This window comes from Psammomys obesus, unplaced genomic scaffold (genome assembly GCF_907164565.1).
Source record: "Psammomys obesus unplaced genomic scaffold, mPsaObe1.curated_primary_1811, whole genome shotgun sequence".
Lineage (NCBI taxonomy): Eukaryota > Metazoa > Chordata > Mammalia > Rodentia > Muridae > Psammomys > Psammomys obesus.
Genome location: NW_026596073.1, coordinates 13,145,672 through 13,169,110, shown reverse-complemented (window position 1 = coordinate 13,169,110; position 23,439 = coordinate 13,145,672). Strand labels below are relative to the sequence as shown.

General features: G+C 36.6%; 1 protein-coding gene across 1 annotated transcript in view; it reads left to right on the top strand.

The window, feature by feature from the left end:
- Cand1 (cullin associated and neddylation dissociated 1) overlaps positions 1 to 20,801 on the top strand; it is a 39,179-nt gene extending 18,378 nt beyond the window's left edge. Inside the window, exons 3-15 of the mRNA XM_055625881.1 lie at positions 1,820 to 1,974; positions 3,682 to 3,805; positions 5,224 to 5,480; positions 5,763 to 5,868; positions 7,024 to 7,169; positions 10,266 to 10,558; positions 12,319 to 12,460; positions 12,753 to 14,246; positions 14,999 to 15,094; positions 16,906 to 17,075; positions 17,156 to 17,320; positions 18,378 to 18,485; positions 20,191 to 20,801. Of these exons, the coding sequence (XP_055481856.1) occupies positions 1,820 to 1,974; positions 3,682 to 3,805; positions 5,224 to 5,480; positions 5,763 to 5,868; positions 7,024 to 7,169; positions 10,266 to 10,558; positions 12,319 to 12,460; positions 12,753 to 14,246; positions 14,999 to 15,094; positions 16,906 to 17,075; positions 17,156 to 17,320; positions 18,378 to 18,485; positions 20,191 to 20,415 (3,481 nt within the window). The 3' untranslated portion in view covers positions 20,416 to 20,801. The remainder of the gene's footprint in view (positions 1 to 1,819; positions 1,975 to 3,681; positions 3,806 to 5,223; positions 5,481 to 5,762; positions 5,869 to 7,023; positions 7,170 to 10,265; positions 10,559 to 12,318; positions 12,461 to 12,752; positions 14,247 to 14,998; positions 15,095 to 16,905; positions 17,076 to 17,155; positions 17,321 to 18,377; positions 18,486 to 20,190) is intronic.
- Positions 20,802 to 23,439: the final 2,638 nt, after the last annotated feature.

Genomic DNA, 23,439 nt, shown 5'->3' with positions numbered 1-23,439 from the left:
ATTGCAGTAGGGGAGAGAGATTGGATTCACCTATGAATAAAAGACCAAGTGGGTATTATAGCCAACAAGCAGAAAGAGAAAGTTAGAGATGTAAAATAACACAGGAGTAGATGGAATTCTTATTTACTGCTTGGCTATGCATCCGTCCGTGCCCAGCAAGGATGGAAGCAAGGTCAAGGCCTTTATTGAAAAGAGAGTTGGGTTAGGGGGTGCTGAATAATATTTGGCTGCTTTTGCCAGTGATTAGGCATGCACATTATGAATTTCTTCTTTTTGGCTGTTGTATAGTACAGGAGTCTGTATTAATGTTCATCATAACTATTGATAAGTTGGATTTGGAGAGATATTTTTCCTATTTTCTGTTTGATTCCCACCCACCCCATTCCTTTTGTTTACTTAGGCAGTAGTTCTTGAAGTGATCCAGGGGACCTCCTGAGGCAGTCTTTTACCCGAAAGGTTCAAACTGTCAGGGAATGCTACTGTGGACCTGCTTTCTCTGTTATTTTCTCGTTTTTACATATGTGATTATCCAGACGATTCACGACATGTGCTTCCACAACATTGAATGCAAGGTTGCACATAAAAATCTAATTGTTTTTAATCTCAAGAATCCAAATTTTTAGAAATGAAAAATAGTACTCCACTATTTTTAAGGATACAGTTTGTTAATGTTATTTATTGCTAAAGTGAAATGGGTTTGTTTTTGTTTATTTTGTATGTTTGTGGTGGGTGTGCATTTTCGTGTGTATGTGCGCGCATGTGCATGTATATAGCAAAGACTTTATTAGCTGAGCCATCTCTCTGCCCTCATTTTCACTCATTTCTTTCAGTATACATTCCATTTATTTTAGTTTCTGGTCTTTTTCCCCATTAGAAATGGCTGGTTTTTTTTTGTTGTTGTTGTTTTGTTTTGTTTTGTTTTTCTTTAAACATGTATATTTTTAATGTACCTATGCCCCCACTCTATACTCTGCCCATCAGCCTACCATCTCTGTTCTCACCAGGTCATAACTTTTGGGGACCCTTGTATTTAATTGGACTTGCTTACCAAAGTAATGGGTTAAGTCTGCCCTAATGAAGGATAATATTGAATGTGAAAGTTTTAGGAAACTGTAAAATAGTGTCTTTTTGTATTTCATACTTATATGAGTTTCTTACCTCAATAGCTTGATAGTAAATCCTTTGTTATAGGGTTCATACCTTTTTCATTAGGAATCTTGAATAACAGTGATTTCTTGATGAATATTCATATTCTGAGCATCCCGGCTATATGTTGGAATGTTTGGGCAGGGCATTCAGAAAGGAATTCTATTTTCATGGAGGGCTTCAACTAACAGGAGAAACAGAATCATAACAATAGAAAGCAGAAGATATGCAACATGCTTTGGAGAGCAACATGCTTTGGGAGCACGTACTGAACTAGAGGTTTGCATTATGCTTTTAAAATCTAGACAGGAAATTAAAAGAAGTAGACAGTAATAGGAAAGGGTCAGAGTTGGCAGCGTAACATCAAATGGAAGTTTTCTTATAGGTCGATCTTGTTAGGAACAAACAACTGAATGTCAGAGCTGTTTGTGTGCTTGAAGGGTTAGCATGCAGGATGGGAATCATCTTCAGTTTCTTGTTACACTACTAGAAATCAGTGGGAAAAAATGAAAACCAACCAACAAAGCATTGTATCATTCAGTTCGCCTTTATCCTTACTTATCATCCATGGTTAAAGTGACAGTTATTAGGCAAGGTTAATATTTCTACTTGCTTTTTCTGTTTTATTTTGTGTTTCTCTAGACGCTGACAGATTTCCTTCTTTCTGTTGCAGTCTTGGCCCTTTAGTGAGTAAAGTGAAAGAGTACCAAGTAGAGACAATTGTAGACACCCTCTGCACAAACATGCTTTCCGATAAGGAGCAGCTTCGAGATATTTCCAGTATTGGCCTTAAAACAGTAATTGGAGAACTTCCTCCAGCTTCCAGTGGTAAGCAAGAACATTTTGTCTTGTCCTATAAATCCTCCCTGTGTTCTAAGGCACAGAGAGGTGATTTGATTGGATCCTTACTTTTCTTAGATAAAAATGTAACTGAAGCAAATGAAACTTAAATGTACGAGGTGTTGGTTCTCATGGATGTTTGATCACAAGGCAGTGGTGGAGCATGCCTTTAATCCCAGCACTTGGGAAGCAGAGGCAAGTGGGTCTCTGAGTTTGAGGCCAGCCTGGTCTACAAAAGTGAGTCCATGGCAGCCAATGCTACACAGAGAAACCCTGTCTCAAAAAACAAGCAAACAAAAAGTGTTGTGCTTTCCATCTGCAGGTGGGAGAGTGATGCTGTGCAGCTCTGTAGTGGAAAGATCAGCAAAGATACCAAGTTCTGATTAGTGTGTTAGTCATTCCAGCTTTCATTTCGTTTCCCACCAAAGCTTATGATGTAAAAATTATAAAATTGAAGACATAGCTGTGAAATAATAGTTCAGTTTACTAGTAGCTTTAGTTTGAGCCCTTTTCAGTTACTTGTTAATTTAGTAATTAATGAAGTTGGTCATTAGCTTTTGGCATCTTATCAGAATTATCTAGGTAATGTGAACCTGGAATTGGTCTTGACTGCTGTGCTGATATTTAAATTAGAAGTTTGAAAATTATTGTTTCATTTGCAAATAGGGGAAATTATCATATTCCTAATTTGAGATTTTAAATTGTTAATATCATGTGAATGTTGTTTTCACTCAATAATATTAATAATTTACTCTCTTGTTATAATCAGTTCTGTCTCAGTTGCTTCTCTTAGTCTGCACATTACACAGTTGAAATTTAAAGAGATTAAGTTACCACCTACATTCCAGTTTTGACTTCCTGATTGTGTAAAGATTCGAACACTTGGGGGGCCTCTGAATGTGGCTCAGTGGTAAAGCATGCCTAGCACCTATGAGGCCCTGGGTTCCATCCCTAGCACTACAAAAAGGAAGCAGTTTTTTTTTCATCTAAAACTGGTACTTTTTCTGCCAGAGCATACCGGTGCTGCTTTACTTTCTTTAAGCAGCCAATAGTCTGTCAGTTCTGAAGGCCGTTAATTATAAAACTGTCTTACCTGTTTTCATACTGTTTGTTTCCGGCATCGATGTTGTATTTAGTTGGTTGTAGCACGGTTTCTTAACATTGAGATTCTTAACTTTCACAGTGAGTTACCTTTCCTGGCCTTTGTAACACACGACCTGCTTTAAAGTGAGGGGCTGCACGCATGCCTATGTGTGTGCATGCACACATTTCTCCATTTGTTGGAAGTGACAGCATTAGAGCTTAAACCTGTTACTTTTTCTTTTAAAGAAACTGTTTAAGTATCGGAGTGTAAATGCACCAGAACTTAAAGGCTGATGATAGTGAGAACTCACGAACAGAAAATTCTTGATGCTTTTCCATCTAGAGATTTGTTTGCCGCACACACTACAGGCTTGGTAGCCAGCATTTGTTCAGTAGTTGCCCAGCAAAACGTGAATAGGAATATTTGTCTCTTTTCCTGTGTGTTTTTGACAGCCATTACTTCTGATTCTTGGTTAGATACAGTGTTTTTAACTTTGTTTCTTAGCAAGGATCCCTTAAGTGTCTTGAACAAGTTTAGCCTGTTGAATATTTGGTAGCTAGTGCAGATATGAATTTAACATACTTTGAAATTTTTATTTACTTTTCTTGCAGGCTCTGCACTAGCTGCTAATGTATGTAAAAAGATTACTGGACGCCTTACCAGTGCAATAGCAAAGCAGGAAGATGTTTCTGTTCAGCTAGAAGCCTTGGATATTATGGCTGATATGTTGAGCAGGTAAATGTGTCCATTATTTCCTCGTATTGTGAATATTATAAATATTATGTTCATTATTAAAAATTTTCTTTGGTTGATGTAATAAAACTTGGCTTAGATTTCTGTGGTTGGGGGTAAAGGAAATGTAAGCTATACTTTCGTGTCGCAGATGTTTTGTGATTCTGAAAAAGTTTGTGATTATTCAAATTGTTTTTAGCAGTTTATATTTATTCTAGTGTTCTTAGTTCAGTTAATCTGCTTAAGTGAGGAGGTTCTTTAGGGGAAGTCACAGTCTGCAGTTGAACAAAGGACAACCTTTAGCAACTGTGTTTATACTGCATGTTTCGGGATGAGTTGGATTTTATTCATTTGTTGCTTTCCTACTTTCTATGTCAGGTAGGCTTAGGAATAGACTTGAGCCACTCATAAGAAAATAAACCTTAAAGGAAATTTCAGTTTCAATTTATCTTTTTTCCTAGTAGTAATTATTACTTCTTCATTTTTATGAAAATTATTTGTAGTTAATGTAGTTTAGTTAAACTTACACATTTATTTTAGGAGATAACAATGGAAATGGCTGAAAGGCCAAAGGGAGTCTGGGACTATATTCAGTGAAGCTTTTTATGGAAATAATGGCACAGCTAATTAAATGTGCTGAGGTGTAGAATGCATACATGGAAGAATGTTGAAGCAGAGATGTTATAATCTCATTTTCCAGGATATGGAGTGAATACAAAGGCAGTCCTTTGGTGGACTGGGGTTCTGCTGAGGTGGGCAGAAATGTATGTTTAATTGATGAACAGTGATAACCCAGGCTTTTTGTCCCACATGTGATTTGCTTACCGGCACTGATGGCATATGATAGTATGGCATTGGCTAATTTAGCTCTGCATGTTGAGGTAATCTGGAAAAGTGATTTTGGGAGAAAGTGAACCAATAAAACTGAGTATGACATGGATAGAGAAGAGAACAAGAGAAGCAGGGTGAAGAGATTCTAGGTTGTTTGGTGTCATAGGTATTCACAAACAGGACTCAATAGATAAAATACATTGAAGTCTTGAAAGGAGGAAAGTGACAAGATCATTGTGTATTTTGTTTTGTTTGGTGTTTTGCCAGCCATTTGGCTAGCCAGCCTGTAGTAGGTAATACAGGCCTTCTAAGAGTTATTTGGGAAAATACTTTTCAGATACACTTTGCTTAGGGTTTTTGGTTGCATTGGTAGAGGAAGTGAGAACTTAGCTTTTCTTTTCATTGTGAATTCAGATTTATCTCAACTTAATTTGTGCCACACACATATATATATATATATATATATATATAGAGAGAGAGAGAGAGAGAGAGAGAGAGAGAGAGAGAGAGAGAGTCCAGAGTCTGGACATCTAGTAGTACTCTGGCATGCTGAATTATATTCTTTCTGCTTTTTTCTTTCTTTTTTTAAGGCAAGGAGGACTTCTTGTTAATTTCCATCCTTCAATTCTGACCTGTCTACTTCCCCAGCTGACCAGTCCTAGACTTGCAGTGAGGAAAAGAACCATTATTGCTCTTGGCCATCTAGTTATGAGCTGTGGAAATATAGTTTTTGTAGACCTTATTGAACATCTGTTGTCGGAGTTGTCCAAAAACGACTCCATGTCAACAACAAGGACCTACATTCAATGTATTGCTGCTATTAGTAGGCAAGCTGGCCATAGGATAGGTAAGACGTTTTTCAATGTTCCAAACTTGTCTCTTCTTTCTCAACTGTGTGCATGTTGTTTGTGCATGATGCATGTGTGACACAACATGCATGTGTAGTTCAACGAGGAACTCCAGTCAGTTCTCCTGCTACCTGCACATGGGTTTCGGGGTCAAACTCAGGCTTGCAGGCCTGTGCATCAGGCAAGGTACCCTCTGAGCCCTCTCACCAAGTGGCTACCTAAAACTTCTCTGAAAAAATATTATAACTGTGTAGATTTAAGAAGCAGTATGCTTTTCCTAGGTGAATACCTTGAGAAGATAATTCCTTTGGTGGTAAAATTTTGTAATGTAGATGATGATGAATTAAGAGAATACTGCATTCAAGCTTTTGAATCATTTGTGAGAAGGTAAGTTTTTAAGATCTTTTTATTTAAAAATATTTTTCCTTAAGAATAGAATAGTTATTAAGATAAGGTAAGTAAAGAGAAATAACCTAGGATTTCAGGTGTATTGTAATTATTAATTATTGATGGCTAATAAAATATTTGTAGCAAATGTCATCTTATAAAGTCTAGTAGCTTCAATTACTTTGAAAATGTTTGGCATTGTTAGAGTGAACTTTTACCTCTCTAGAAGGGAAGAAATATGAGTGTAATATAGTTTGTCTCCAGAACAACACGGTGAATTTTCCAAAGAGAAACATAGTAAATTGCCTTTTCTACCTTACATTTTAGATTTGAAATACCTGTATTTTGAGAGTACAATTATTCTCAACCTAGAAAATTTTTACTCTTAATTTTCTTTTAAATCTTCATAAAAATTGTGTGGAATCAATATTAGCTAAATGTTTGCCTTTGGCTAATATCGTCTAATTGGTGTCCAAATCTTAACTGGTTTTGGTCTGGACTTTGCCCTTTTACCTCACAGTTTAGGGGAATATTTTATAGTCATGCTACTTTAAAAATATTTTATTTCTTGATGTATATGGGAGGTGTTTGGAATATGTGTATGTCTGTATCGTGTGTGCCTGGTACTCATGGAACTGGAATTAAAGGTGGGTGTGATTGAACCCAGGATCTCTGTAAGAGCAGCCAGTTCCCTTAACCACTAAGTGTCCCTCTAGCCTCCATACCATAATTTGAATATTACAAATGTTGAGATTCATTTTTGTTCAGTTTATAAAGAACCACAAATTGCCCCTTTAATTTTGGTTCTGTGGGCATATGTGAATTTTTATTGATTCCTAACATACAGTGAGAGAAGGCTATGCTAAATAAATGTTCACTAACAAGTTTACGAATGCTAATGGCTTAAGAATCTCTATACTACTCCCACTTGAACAACACAGTTAAAATATGTGTGGGGGTGCACATTCTAAAATTAAATATTGTTTGAAAGGTAAATCTTTTAAAACATGAAGCTAATAAGGTAAAAATGTAAGTGGTTTCCACTTTGCTATTATTGCTAATAATTGAAGCAGGGAGAAAAGTGCAGTGTGTGTGTGTGTGTGTGTGTGTGTGTGTGTGTGTGTGTTTAAAGCAACTCTTTATCTTTATATTTAGGTGCCCTAAGGAAGTTTATCCTCATGTTTCTACCATTATAAACATTTGTCTAAAATATCTTACCTATGATCCAAATTATAATTATGATGATGAAGATGAAGATGAAAATGCTATGGATGCTGATGGAGGAGATGATGATGATCAAGGTATTTCAGATTATATAGAAGGAATCTATCAAAAATGTTTCTGAATCTGTTATAAACACTGGTTTCATAAAAAGCCAGTGTTAGAGGTGGAAAGATGATTTTTAATTGCAAATTGTAGCAGTCTTGTTCCTTAGGAGTTGTCTTTTTACCTGTGGTACTCAAGCCTAAAGTCTTAACCATGGTTATATATGTTCTACTGTTTATATCCCCAGTCTGGGGTTTATATTTGTTTATAAAGTACTTAAGGTTTTTTTTGTTTGTTTTTTTGTTTTTTAATGAATCTAAAGATATACATAGATAGTTTGGTTGATATTGAAAATCCTGAATATTATTTGAGGCACTGCTTAAGGTTCATGAATAAGGTAAATATTTCTGTGGCTTATGTGATTAAAGTCAGATCAATTTATAGTAATATTTCAAGGGTATAGCAATTGCTGTTTTGTTTGTTTGGAAGAATTATAGTAAAATATTTAAATGGTTTGATTACCAAGTACATGTGTTGATGGGCTTTCCTGTTACTCTTAGAGTACTTTTTAGTTTGTGTGAACTAAATGGGTACTAATTGAAGCCTTTACCTACCCGAGCTCCCAGTTAATGACACAGAGACCTATGAGATTTATTCAGCAAGCTTAAGCTCTGGGCAGATATTCATCTGTTCTATCCCAATTATGTTATTCTGCTTGCTTGCCATCTCAGTCTTGCCTTGGCCTTATGCTATAACTCTGTCCTCATGGTGAACACCCCTCATGGTTCCTTCTTCCTCTCTGTTCCTCTACCTTCTTTCTGAGACCGCCGGACTAGGAACAGAAGTCTCTGCCCAGGTTTTGGCTAAATCACCTTCTTCATTAAGCAATCGGAGATAATTGGGGTGCATTATTTACACAACATTGATATAGGAGATTTTTTTCATGATAATGCCCACGTTTGGACTGCAACCAGATCTTGGGGCATAGAAAAAAAAAAACAGCATATGAATACACAGTGGGCAAGACCATCCTCCATTCTATTAAATCTGTAACTTAACTGATCTAAAAAACAAGCACACCCATACCCACACACAATTCCTGTACTCCTCCAGCAGGTACTGCCCATTTTCTTGCTACAACAGTTCTCAAACAAACAGTTCTTAAATTCATTTCTTCCCTTCTGCCTTGAATGCAGTCGAGTAGTGACAAGATTGCAAATACCGGCAAATGTTTAACTATTATTTTGTCATTTAGCATCCAGAGACCAGGATATCACACTTCTGTGCTGTCTTCTGATCTGGTTCTTACTAATCTCTGTAATCTCTAAATATAGATATGCTGAGGCCTTGTACTTACCTGTAACACTCTTGAGTTTTTCTTTGGATCTCACCTAGTCTTGTGTAGTATCAGTATTAATTAGCTCAGCTATATACCTTTCCTGCAAATCTGGGTTCATATGTGACTGTGTAATTGATGTTACTGATTGCATAATTAAAGCATCTTATCCCTGCCCTTTCTCCAGCCCCTCATAACCTTCTTCTATAGTCTTTTGTATCTTAAAAGAACTCCTTCATCCCTCATACCCCAAAGCTTTCACTCACTTGGCATGACCTTATACATTTTTATCTTAAAACACTTAATTATTTCATGCATATTGTAAGTGATTATCTTCCACCTCTTAGAATGCAATCCTCATGAAGACTAGATTTAACCTTGATTGCTTTGACTTCAGTGTAGTGTCTAGAATAATGCTTGGCCCACACTGATAATGTGAAAGCATGTTGTATTAATGAAGAGAAACTTTGGGAGTGAAGTGTATGTTCTAGCTTTTGAGTTGGCGTTTATTATGCTAAATAACCCAAGTCATTCAGCTGCTTTAAAATTAGATGGACTAAATATAATAAGTATCACTCAGCCATGGTGTTGTAATTTCAGTGACTGAGACATTTGTTAATTTTCTATTAAGCATGTATTTCTAGGATGCAGTTCTTATATGATGGTGTAAGAAAGAATATGTTAAAATAAAAAAAAATTAAAAAAAAACAAATATGTTTTTTTTTCTTTGTTTGTTAAATAGATAAGTCTATCTTGGCAGTACCTTATAATTTTTAAATAAGTATTGTTAAATGAGTCTGCCTTGTATTTTAGTAGTATTTGCTTAAATTTTCCTATTAGTGTACTAAGAATAAATGACATTAAATCATTTGGAGATTGGAAAAAAATACATCCTAGAATTCTCTGAGGTCCAGCTGGCTGACACTATGCTATTTGAAATAGAAACCATTAAAGTGCTGTTGTCTCCCACTTATCTAGGCACACAGTCAAGCACTAAGGAGTCATTTTCCTGGTACCTAAGAATAAAGAGATCCTTGTTGATTAAGTTCAGGCTGTCACGAGAACTGCAGATTTTTTAGTCTTTTCTGACTTCATGTAATCCAACTGATCAGCCTGCTTGGGTTACAAAATCATTTCTAAAGACTTCACATATCCAATCAAATGTGTAGGTGCAATAAAATTGTCAGTACATGCCGGATTGTTCAATTAGTAATGTTAGTTTGGTAATCTGTTTTTAAACAGCAAGCATTTTCTTAATGAATGATGCATGTCCAGTCTCTTCAGATAGACTCATAAAAAGTTGGGAAAAAAATGTCTGTTTCTGAAAGCACATGAGGTTAAGTAAGAAGCTATGTATTAAGCCAGTGACAGGATTCTTTCTTCTTGCAGAAAATTAATCGTAACTATTCTTTTTACTACATCTGTAACCAAATCTGTTTCATAGTTCTTATAAGTGCCCATTGATTTTTTTTTTCTTTCTACTGAGTCTTGATTGGTTCAAAGGTTAAGAAACTTATGAGTTTAAAAAAAAGTCAATGTATTGATGAAAAGATTGTAAGCAAGCCACGGTTCATTACTTTCATCATAAGACAGTGCTTAGCCAATTAAAACAGTCATGGTTTTAATAAGTTCTGTATGTATTTTGCATTCTGCTTTTTTTAGACAACCTATTGCTGTAGATGTTAGAGCTAGATTAACTAACTGTCTTGGGTAAAAATGGCAGTTCACTTTCTATGTTAAATTATGTGCTTTCTGTACCATTAATAGCCTGTTCAACATTAAAACTTCCCTTTAGGGAGTGATGATGAATACAGTGATGATGATGACATGAGTTGGAAAGTGAGACGCGCAGCTGCTAAGTGCCTGGATGCCGTAGTTAGCACAAGGCATGAAATGCTTCCAGAATTCTACAAGACCGTCTCTCCTGCACTGATATCCAGATTTAAAGAGCGTGAAGAAAATGTAAAGGCCGATGTTTTTCATGCGTACCTTTCTCTTTTGAAGCAAACTCGTCCTGTGCAGAGTTGGCTGTGTGACCCTGATGCAATGGAACAGGGAGAAACACCCTTAACAATGCTTCAGAGTCAGGTCAGTATACACATGTGCTTTGAAAGCCACTGGCAGTGGTGGTGTACAAACTGTTCTTAAGGAAAGGCCGGATGCCACATTTAGAGAAACACCAAGCTAATGAGTGTTTGTGTTACTTGTAAACCAGGATTCAGGAAATTATCTGATACTGATAGAGCTTTCAGAGCTGTGGGATCATATAACCAGCCTCACTCATAATTTGTGTGATCGTGGACAAGGTAGTCATTTTATTAAGCATTGCTTTTAATCATTTGTAATAGGATTTACTGAGAAGTACCTACCCAGGGCTGTGACAGATGACCAGTAAACTTTTAGTGTATGCTTTACTATATGTAAGTGCTTGACTATAGTTCTTACTAATAACGCAGCATTCTTTTTTTCTCCCTAAGGCCCTGAACATTAAGTCACCATTACTCCCATTTGATGAATATGTGTTCAGACTGGGTATTTTCCTATCCATACGTAATTCCTATAGCAGCTCTAGGAAACACATTTTTGTGTGTTTTGCCTTAGTTTTGGGTTTGTTTGTTTGTTTTGGTCTCATGCTGTAGCCCAAGCTGACCTGCACTCGCTGTAGTCTTATTTTTAAGTAGTGCAAATAAACTTTGAAGCTGAAGTTGTTAACAAAAGTAAATATGTAGTTGGCGTGGTGGTACATGCTGTTTAAACCCAGCACTCAGGGAAGCAGGCAGATCACTTTGAGTTTGAGGCTAGCCTGGTCCACAAAGCGAGACCAGGACAGCCAAGGCAACACAGAGAAATCCTCTCTCGAACAAACACACACACACACACACACACACACACACACACACACACGTAAACATGGAGATTAATTATAAAAGAGGGTAGTATAAAAGTAGGTGGAGGGTGGTTGAGTGGATGGATACAACATACATACATAGAAGCAGTGAGTATAGGGAAACTGTTTAGTAGAAGCATGAGGAATTCTGAGAATTCTTTGTGGTCTCTATTTCCCAGATCACTTTTATTTATGAGATTTGTATGTGTTGGAAAGAGGATGTTTTAGTTACCTTAGTTTTGTTTGTTTTGGTTTTTTTTTTTTTTTTTTTGGTTTTTTTTTTTTTTTTTTTTTTTTTTTTTTTTTTTTTTTTTTTTCCAGAGCTGAGGACCGAACCCAGGGCCTTGCGCTTGCTAAGCAAGTGCTCTACCAATGAGCTAAATCCTCAACCCCGAGGATGTTTTAATCTCTTTCTATTTTGTTACTGTTTTTATTTTCAGATACCTGTTCATGACCTTGCATCCATGACTTGTTAGTAAAGATTATATTTAAGTTTTGCTAAACATTAGATAGAAAGTTCAGATCAGTTATCTCTGAATTTTTATCCCTGCTGCTGGTATGTTTCAGGTGTAGTGTTTTTCATTGTGCTAGCAAACTAAAAAGAGAAAACACCAGTTTGATGGATATTTCTTCATAAGTTGCTCTCTGGATTTTTCTGTGTATAAAATATATGCTTAAATTTTTGGTTGGAAATGATTCTAATCAATGAGGACTTAGTTGATTTTTAGGAAGCTTTTCTCCAGTTTCTTGATGGTGTCAAGCAAATATAGTTACAATAGCGTATGAACAATACATGCAATAAATTTAAACTTGGTTGCTGTATAATAGTGCCTGTCTGAGGAGTGTTACTGGAGAGATGACTTGGAAATTTAACTGAAAGACAGACATTTCCTGTAAGTCATATTAAATATGTAGAGGAAGTACCTTTGGATCAACTAGCTAATGTGTATTATAATTGCAGGTTCCCAACATTGTTAAAGCTCTGCACAAACAGATGAAAGAGAAGAGTGTAAAGACCCGACAGTGTTGTTTTAACATGTTAACTGAACTGGTAAATGTCTTACCTGGGGCACTAACACAACACATTCCTGTACTTGTACCAGGTGCGTAAGGAGCAATGTCTTTTATTTTAGTACTTGAGGAAGCTTAATTGTTTGGTTTACAGGGGTAGTTTGTGACAATCTGTGCATACAACTTTTTAACCTGACCATTTTGAATGCATGAAATTAAATCGTTGTAAGTAAAGAATTTTAATGTTTTCTATAGGTTGTAAAGTGTCTCCCACTTTAGAAATTATGTAATGCGGATGAAAATTTAATAATCTTTGAGGGGTTGGTTAATAATTTTTTTCTGAAAACTGAATAGAAATGATTAGATGTTTTGTTGGCTTTTCAGGAATCATTTTCTCATTGAATGATAAATCCAGCTCATCGAATCTGAAGATTGATGCATTGTCATGCCTATACGTAATCCTTTGTAACCACTCGCCTCAAGTTTTTCATCCTCATGTTCAGGCTCTGGTCCCTCCGGTGGTGGCTTGTGTTGGAGACCCATTTTATAAGATCACATCAGAAGCCCTTCTCGTCACTCAGCAGCTTGTCAAAGTGATCCGTCCTCTAGATCAGCCCTCCTCATTTGATGCAACTCCTTACATCAAAGATCTTTTCACCTGTACAATTAAGCGATTAAAAGCAGCTGATATTGATCAGGAAGTCAAGGAAAGGGCTATTTCCTGTATGGGACAAATTATTTGCAACCTTGGAGACAATTTGGGTACTGACTTATCAAATACGCTTCAGATTTTCTTGGAGAGACTGAAGAATGAAATTACCCGACTAACAACAGTGAAAGCCTTGACCCTGATTGCTGGGTCACCTTTGAAGATAGATCTGAGGCCTGTTCTGGGAGAAGGAGTTCCTATCCTTGCTTCATTTCTCAGGAAGAATCAGAGAGCTTTAAAACTGGGTACCCTTTCTGCCCTAGATATTCTAATTAAAAACTATAGTGACAGCTTGACGGCTGCCATGATTGATGCGGTCTTAGATGAGCTCCCTCCTCTTATCAGCGAAAGTGATATGCATGTGTCACAGATGGCTATCAGTTTTCTTACTACCCTGGCAAAAGTGTATCCCTCCTCTCTTTCAAAGATAAGTGGGTCTATTCTCAATGAACTGATCGGACTTGTGAGATCACCTCTGCTGCAGGGAGGAGCTCTTAGTGCCATGCTAGACTTTTTCCAAGCTCTGGTTGTCACTGGAACAAACAATCTAGGATACATGGATTTGCTGCGCATGCTGACGGGTCCAGTTTACTCTCAGAGCACGGCTCTTACTCATAAGCAGTCTTATTATTCCATTGCCAAATGTGTAGCTGCCCTTACCCGAGCATGCCCTAAAGAGGGACCTGCTGTCGTAGGTCAGTTTATTCAAGATGTCAAGAACTCAAGGTCTACAGATTCCATTCGTCTCTTAGCACTCCTTTCTCTTGGAGAAGTTGGACATCATATTGACTTAAGTGGGCAGTTGGAATTAAAATCTGTAATACTAGAGGCTTTCTCATCTCCTAGTGAAGAAGTTAAATCGGCTGCATCCTATGCACTAGGCAGCATTAGTGTAGGCAACCTTCCTGAGTATCTGCCCTTTGTACTACAAGAAATAACTAGTCAGCCCAAAAGGCAGTATCTTCTGCTTCATTCCTTGAAGGAAATTATTAGCTCTGCATCGGTGGTAGGCCTTAAGCCATATGTTGAGAACATCTGGGCCTTGCTGCTAAAGCACTGTGAGTGTGCAGAGGAAGGCACGAGAAATGTTGTTGCTGAATGTCTAGGGAAACTCACTCTTATTGATCCTGAAACTCTCCTTCCGCGGCTTAAAGGGTATTTGATATCAGGTGAGTATCGAGTTTCTTACCTATAAGAACTTATTGACAGTTGTCTTGAAAGATGCCTAATGAGGAGCTACCATCTACCAAAAAAAAAAAAAAACCGTTTAAAGCTAAGTATGTGATGAAAAAGCACTAGCATGTGTTATAATATGGAGTAATAGTCAAAGGTACTTTGTTCCTGAGAAGGATAAAGTCTAATTGGGTAATGCTTAAATAAGTGTGATCTAGTTCTTTATATTAAAATGACTACATTTTACTATTGCTAGTTTGATTTAAAATGTAGAGAAAGACAACTCTTGAATTTAGTGTGAAGACCTTGGTAGTATCTATTATGTTAAAATTGAAAAAAAATATTGAGTTTAAATACAAAAAATTAGAAAAGATTTTTTTTAATCAGTGTTTATCCAATTAGAATGCATGGGTGATAATTCATAAAATAATTAAAATATTACTTAATTTAAAATTTCATAAATGTTACAGATTTAATCAGTCCCTTTTGTGAGGGTTAAGTCCTCTTACTGCTTCCATGGAGAACTCCTTCATAGAAGACAGTTTTTCTTTTAAAATTTAGTAAGATTGTTGTTTTAAGGTAAGAAAACTGTTAATTTAGTATCGTAAAAGCTTGAGGCCAACCTTTTGGGACAATGAGAATTTTACACTGTTGAAGACATTGGTGGTTTTGTGACAAGGTTTTAAAATGTCATTTATGGACATTAGTGGAGTGCATATCAGTAGACTTGGAATTTGTTTTTGATTAGGGTCATCGTATGCCCGAAGCTCAGTGGTTACAGCTGTGAAGTTTACTATTTCTGATCATCCTCAGCCTATTGATCCACTATTAAAGAACTGCATAGGTGAGTGGAAACAACACTTACTGATTAGTTTTTGGGAAAGTGTCAAGGTTCTGTTAATTCCAATAACTAAGACTAGTGCTTGTGAAAATTTATTACTGGGAAAATAATACTTATACAAGGTAATTGTTTTATTATGAAGATAGTTTATAATGTATTGGTTTATAAGTTGAGTAAATTATATTTATATAGGCATTCTTTATCAGCAAGTACTACCCGATGATTTTGTTGGTCATTGAAGTAGGTAAGTATGTCAGCATGTCAACCTCCTTGATAATTATATTTTGTAATAGTTTAATGAATAAAGCAAGTTTATGTTAAATCTGTCCGACCCATCAGAAGTTTTCTCCCAGTATAAATAAATCTTACTTGAATTGTAGAGTCTTGGTTTTTGATGTTGCTTGGAATCCTCTAGCTATAAGAGCATCCATAGAGAAGTTCCCACATACGGTGGGAAAAAACCCCAAGAACAAAGAAGGAGAAGGCTGGATAGTGTTAATTCTCAGAAGTATCAAGAGGAAACACTGGAGCCATCCCTGTTTTTGTTAAGATAGGAGTTAGCTTCTGGGATTAGAATTTTATCATTTCCTTTGTTTTATTGTTACCATCATTGGTTACCCTAATGTTGATGGTAATCTAAATCCCTCAGGTTAATTTGGTGTTTTCTTGAGGACAGGTGTTGGTGGGACAGGGAGACTAAAGCAATATGGCTAAGTAGGTTCGTGCCATTCTTGGGTATGCAGGAAAAGAAGGGGGTCAGAGGGTAGTGAACATTTTGAACTGCATAGTGGGGGTACTAGTTCAATGTTAGGCCACACACATGGGTGGGTGGCCTTCCTACAAACAATTGATGTGAGGAAATGTCTGTCCCTCCTTATTGTTGGCATAGGTGTACTTCTGTATTATGAAATACAGGGTGGGGAAGAGACCTGAGACAAGTCGCCAGGCTTCAGCATCCAGTTTACCAGCATACAGCACCTGGAGGCCCTCATCTTTATCAGTTTGCTTTATTTCATATGGAAACTAACTCCACCTTCATTTTGTGCCTTCATTTTCCTGTTCTTTGGAGATATTGTTGATGGTGGAGTTGGGGTCGTATAATGAGGAATAGTTAGTGCCTATGCAGTCCACTCTGTCAGACGCTGTTCAAAAATATACATGCTTTTCTTCCACTCAGTGACCCTCAAGCATTCTCTTCATATATTGACAGGAAACTAAGGTTCTTGACTAAAGTATCCAAAGCTTTGCAATTAATACGGGAAATGATCTGACCCACCATCTATCTGACCTTAAGGAATTTTAAATTTAATTTCTTTCTGCACATTTGCAAAATAGCAGACTTAAAAAATCTTTTTACAGTAGCTGGATATTTGGCACTCCTGTCTTTCTCAGTGAAGACACAGATAGCATTAGGAGGTGTAATTCTCTGTCCTTTGATGAATTGTATTCCTGACAATTAAGCTATATTAAATATTAAATAGCTTAATTTCTTGCTGCTTTTAGTAAATTGTAAGGAATTTTAAGGTATTGGGTTTGTGGCTACAGGCTCCATCACTATAAAGTATAAAAGTAGTGAATGAGAAGCTTTAGGTACTGTTATATGTTCTCTGCATGTTAAATGTACACACGGTTAACAACAGTAGCTTGTTTGCATACTGCTGACATAAACTATGGCTCACTTAATCTTGTATCTGGTTCTTCTATGACCTTCAGTGATGAAATAGCAGTGATAACCACAATAACTAAGTCAGTTTGGTGTGTGAATTGTGTTTTAATCTTACCATAAATGTGTCATTCCTCTTATAATTTTTCAGGTGATTTTCTAAAAACTTTGGAAGACCCAGATTTGAACGTAAGAAGAGTGGCCTTGGTCACATTCAATTCTGCAGCCCACAACAAGCCATCTCTGATACGGGATCTTCTGGATTCTGTTCTTCCGCATCTTTACAATGAGACAAAAGTTAGGAAGGAACTTATAAGAGAGGTGAGTGAGATAGATGACATACATTATTTTCCTGTGCTTGTCTTTTCATTGTTACATGCTTGCATGTTCCTTCTTAACAGGTAGAAATGGGTCCATTTAAACACACGGTTGATGATGGTCTGGACATTAGAAAGGCAGCTTTTGAGTGTATGTATACACTTCTAGACAGCTGTCTTGATAGACTGGATATCTTTGAATTTCTAAATCATGTTGAAGATGGTTTGAAGGACCATTATGATATTAAGGTAAGATGTTTGTGAATGTCTATACAATGATTTAGTAGACTTTGCTGTAACAACTTCTATGCTTGTAATTTACTTAGGTGTATAAGAAAAATTAAGCCATCTATCGAGATTTTTTTGTGATCATCTTAGAAACTATGTGGAGAAGTAGTAGAAAGACATTGTGACATCAGTTAATACACATGAAAAATCCAAAATCTTTTTTTTTTTTTTTTTACTGAAGAAGGAAGGGAAGTGGTCCCCAAATGTTTAGGAATTGTGTTTTCAGCCTTCTTAATGAATAGTACCTACCCATATTCTTTGCCTCAGAATCAGACCTTTAGGCTGAAAATGGAAGTCTGTGGCCTTTCAGGCCTGTCTTGATGAGAATCTAGCCACCAGCTTTCTCACTGTCCTGTAGTAGTCTGAGGAAGCTTCCTGGGCTGAGGGTTAGCCTCTGCTTACCGTTTTGAGAGGCAGTATTAAAAGCAGTCAAGTAAATGAATTCTATCCTTTTCATAATGCTCTTTAATGAGGGCCTGTGACTGGCAGAGCAAAAGTGGCTGCTGAACTGTTAGCTAAGCCATGGCACTAAGATTCTAACTATTGCGGTGCAATCCTACACATTTATAGTCCAAGGGGGAAGGTATAAATTTCAGATTTTGTATGAGTTTGAGTAATGGTAACTCTACCCTCCCAAACTATGCTGAGAAAGGAATTTTGCTATAATTCCATGAATTTTAGTTACATTGCAGATGAGCTTTTTTGGAAACAACACTCTGAGTGGTGGGGCTCAGGAATAGGTATTTTAAACACATCTCCAACCCAGGTGATTCTGATATGCAGTCAAAATTGAAAAACGGTTTTCTAGTTTTGTATTGTAGGACCCACATGGAAGCTGAAGTTTCCCTAGCATTCACCTCAGGTTTGCAATGAATCTGTGATTATAATTGGCAGATTAAATTGAGATGGTGCTCTAATTGTCAGACTAATCATTTTTCTATTTAATAATGAAAAAAAAGTATCAAGAAGTGGGATTGTGGGTATTGGAAAAATTGTATTTTTTCATTATTCCTAATAGATGCTGACATTTTTAATGTTGGTGCGACTATCTACCCTTTGTCCAAGTGCAGTACTGCAAAGGTTGGACCGACTTGTTGAGCCGCTACGTGCTACTTGTACAACTAAGGTAATTGTTCTTAGGCATCAGGTTAAGCGACATTGGCATATACACATTACAGGCTGTAGAAATGGACTCTGTTATTTCAGGGAAAATGTTAAAATTTTGTGAACATGAATTTTTAGTATGTATATTTTACATGGTTGAGGGGTATAGTTTGAGTCAGAATCTTGGGGGCTGATTTTGAATTCTCTAACTTGTCTCAGCCTCCCAAATGCTGAGATTACAAGCATATACCACCATGCCTATGAAGTTTTATTTTGTTTCATAAAATTATTTTTAAAACAAACAAAAAGTTGGGCCATAGTGTCGTATACCTTTAATCCCAGCACTCTGGAGGCAGAGGGAGGTGGATCAGAGTTTGAAGCCAGCCTGTTCTAAACGGTGAGTTCCAGATAGAAGAACCCTGACTCCAAAAAGAAAGAAAATATAAAAACTATTCTTTTTCAGGTACTTTACAAATTCCACATTCCTAACCTGTTCTTTTTTTTGACTTTTCAAATTTAATTTTGTTAGTACTTTCCCTTTCTGATTCACATAACATTTTGAGGAGCAAAGGTCTGGTAGAATTCAGAAATGAATATTTTCAGTATTGGAGTTGTCTTTCCTGCTTTAATTCCACTGTGTTTGCTTTCTATTGCTGTGATAAAAACCATGACCAAAAGCAACCTGGGGAGAATGGGGTGTTTCATAATTATAGACCACCGTGGAGGGAATTTAGGACAGGAACTCAAGGCAAGAACTTCCGCAGAGGCCATGGAGGAATGCTGCTTACTGGCTCACTCTAGGCAATAAAAATACATGTATACTGTCTTTATTGTAACACTGTTTACACTAGCCAGGTCTAGGCACTCATGAGATGAATGGATCTTTCAAGTGTGGCATACAATATGTATATGCATATATACACAAAGGGACACATACAGAATAAAATTTCGAAGTAAGATGAAATTAAGTAGGGTGTGGTAGTGCATGCCTTTATAATCCCAGCACTCAGGGAGACAGAGGCAAGCAGATCCATATGAATTTGAGTCCAGGACAGCCAATGCTACGCAGAGAAACCTGTCTCAAAAAAAAAAAAAAAAGAAAGAAAGAAAGGAAAAGATTATTTCTAGAGAAATGAGGAAGTAGACTTGACATAATTGTGGTAAATAAAATAAGACAGACTCATACATATTTTCCTTCCTCATATGTGAATTTAGGTATAATAGACAATCCACTGAGTAAGAACAAAAGACATAAATGTAAAAAGCAGACCGAAGTGTTTAATATTAATGTAAGATAAGATGCAATTGGGCTTCAGAAAATGAAACATTTAATTCTTACTGGGGGAGGGCACACAGCTGACTGGTATGAGGGAGACGCTTGAAATGAATCTAGGAGAATTAGGACTTTGGACCTAGAAGATGAAACAAGTTTAGTTGTGATTAAATAAAGACATACACGGAAATATTATTTGGTGATGAAAGAAAATGGATATTAAGTATTTGACTTCTTGGTAGGGCCAAAGTTGCCCTTTCATTGTTTCAACTAAGTAGGCCTGGATTTTCATTGTTTTTGGATTAGGATTTAATGAGGACAGCAGAAAGAGGGTTGCCATCCACTGTGCTTGTAGTATAGTGTGCCTTCTGGACATGGGGGGCGTCCAGAATTTCTTAGCTACATAAATGCATTAATGTTACAGTGTGTAACCTGAATTTACGTTGCATTTCAGGTAAAGGCAAACTCCGTAAAACAGGAGTTTGAAAAGCAAGATGAATTAAAGCGGTCCGCCATGAGAGCAGTAGCAGCATTGCTAACCATTCCAGAGGCAGAGAAGAGCCCACTTATGAGTGAATTCCAGTCACAGATCAGCTCTAACCCAGAGCTGGCGGCCATCTTTGAAAGTATCCAAAAAGATTCTTCATCCACTAATTTGGAATCAATGGACACTAGTTAGATGTGCGTTCCACATGGGGACCATTATATTTGACCGCACAATGCACTGAATTGACAAGTTGACCATAGACACGGGAGAGAAGTGTCCAGAAGCTTCAGGATGTTCCACTTTTGTTTTCCTTCATGGAAAGTTTGTTCAGCTTTCTTCCATTGTTGTTTTTTTATAGCATTTACTTCAGAAATCTGTGTTTCCATAATCCAGAGGTTGTAAAACCACTAATGCTTTTAGTGGTTAGGGCAACGTTTGAAATGGGAACTAAAGTTAGGATTTATGTGGAATGTGGAAATAGGGTCCAGTATCTGTTTGCCCTGTAATGTGTAGGATTAAAATGTTAAAATTTTATGACCATGGATTTCTTTGTTTTATAAATTCTCATTTAAAATCAATTCTGCAACACAGACCATGTTTTTTTTTTTTCTTGTATAACCTCTTCCTTCAGCAACATAAAATGATTATTAACTGGCAGATAAGAATATCCATTTAAGACACGTTATATTTCAGAGAGATTGGCATTTTAGCAAAGATAATAAAGTATCACTCTTAAGTATAAGGCTTAACAATATCCCCTTGTGCACACTGATTTTGCATGAACAGGTTTACAAATATGTATTGTCTGTAACAGCATGTACAGATTATTCACAATACAAGTTAAAATAAGCATTAGTGCAATTTTCAGATACTTTTGCACAGAAAACATTATCTGGTGAGAGAGGAGTTAATGTTGAAACTGGTTTTCTAACTGCCAGTGTGAATTTACAGATGATTTCAGAAAATCAAGTCACAGCAATTTGCAAACTTTTTACTATATAAATTATCTCACACATTTAAGTACTTACTTTTTCTTGGTTCCACCTTTTGTGTGCGTGTTTCCAACTGGCAGTTCTCACAGCCAGACTGTTTATTCCTGTTGGTTATCTGTCTTTGTTACTGAAGGACCAACCCCTCACCTGTAACTTTCAAGTTTTGTTTTTAGGAAGTTTCTGAAGCTGCCCATCACTTGTTTTGTTAGCTAAAGCAACACCCTCCCCCCCCCCTCACCTCCTCAGCCCATCTCTTGTTGAGCTAACTTCCATATTGTCTGTGCTAAGTGTTGACTATCTGCTGGGGGTGGGGGGACGCTTTTGCAGTTGTTTCTGTTGTAGTTGAAATTCTATCCAACATTCCGTGGGCTCATGTCACACTGTAGCCTCCTTCACATTTGTGTTGCTCCTAGTGACAGAGCTGAAATACGAACACATTTCATTCTGTGCAGATACAGTTTACACAGATAGAAGGGAGGCGGTTGTTAAATTGAGTGATCAGTTTCAAGTAGTCAGTTTGAAAACTGCACTGTTAGATGGAAAACTGTGAATTTAAATACTTGTCCAGCTGATGGACTTAAGTCGAATGCACAATTGTTTTAGGTGAGAAGTGGCTAATGAACAACTTGGCTTTCAATGTCTGATGCAGAAGACATCGTTTGGTATTGGTGAGGATTTGGATTATACATTGGCTTGGAACAGTATAAGAAGTTTATGCCATGTCAAAATATGGCTGTTACTAATTTTATATCATAATTTGCAAAGAACTAATAGGAATGAATTTAGTATATTATTATGTAATAGACATTACTATGGTGTAGATGTGGATAGAGTTAAGTTTTGGCTTATATGATTTCACAGTGAGTTACAGTACAGGCTCTGGACTTCATAGAATTTTGACACTCATGTGTTGTGACTGTCTTAGTTAATAACCTACAGTTAAACCCATATACTTTTCATTGGTGTTTTTTTTTTTTTTTTTCTTGGTTTGTTTGAATTCAAGATTCAAGTTATGTTTCTGTTTTGGGTCTTGCAAGTCAGCTCATTTTCCTACATCTAAATTCTTGTGTGAAGAAAGTACTGCTTTAATGCTTATAGTGTTACACTGCGTATCTGTACAGAGCAAAGGAATCATATACCTCTATACAAAGACCATCGGAAGAATGTTCGGGGTTTCAGTGCGGAGCCACACGAGGTGGTGATATGGTCCAGGTCTGGATGGAAGTGGCAAGGAGTACAGTCCAGACACACCCCCACTCACACTAGAAAGGTAGGGCTTGTGCCTGGCAGTTCTCCAAGAGGATCCTAGAAGTCAGTAGCGTGAGAGCAAACTGTTGGTGATTTTTTATGAATAAGTTGAAGTTAGTTTAGGTCTACGTGAAGTTTTTAAAAAGAAAGCTCAATATGCATTGAGTTTTGCATTTAGACTGTCTTATAAAATTTAGGCAGGAAAGAGTCTAACCTAAGAAATTATTTATAAAGTTAGTAGGATTGAATGCTACTATCTAATTGTATATTTTATTAGTGATAACTAAAAGCTGCTTAGCTGTTAGCAGTTAGAATTCTTAAAAGATTGGAATATGATGGCTTTGTTAAATGTATATTTACATAATTTAATCATAATTAAAAAAACCAAGTTCTTTTTAATCCATACATTCCTTGGGTAAACAATAAATAACAAGGACATAAAACAGCTAACTCCTATAGGATGTTTTGATATTTTTGTATGTAGCTCAGCCTCAGACATGAAGCCATGATTGAAGTTCAGAATGTTGAAATATATAAAATCTTCAGCTGCCGAAGAATTAATTTCACTTAATTTGTTCAGATGTCTTCAGAGCCACATCAATTACATGATGAAGTACATAATAATACTTTGTGATCAAAGTGATATTTTCTGCCCATGTTAAATTTGACTAAGACTCTTTAGGAGGCTGAGACAGGCGGATCATGAGTTCAAGGCCAGCTTGGGCTGCATAACAAGACTATTATCGTGTGTGTGTGTGTGTGTGTGTGTGTGTGTGTATGCGAGCTTGTAAATCTAAGTTGTTGAAGTTAACTTTTTGATATTTAAAACTCTCAAGTAAAATTTGAATTACAGCTTTTACTTGAAATTTCATTTTCCCTTCTAAGTTACTGTCTTTAATCTCCATAGCGTAGAAAAATTGACATTTGGTTGTATAATGGAACACAGTGGAAATGTGCCAGCAGATATCCAAAGCTC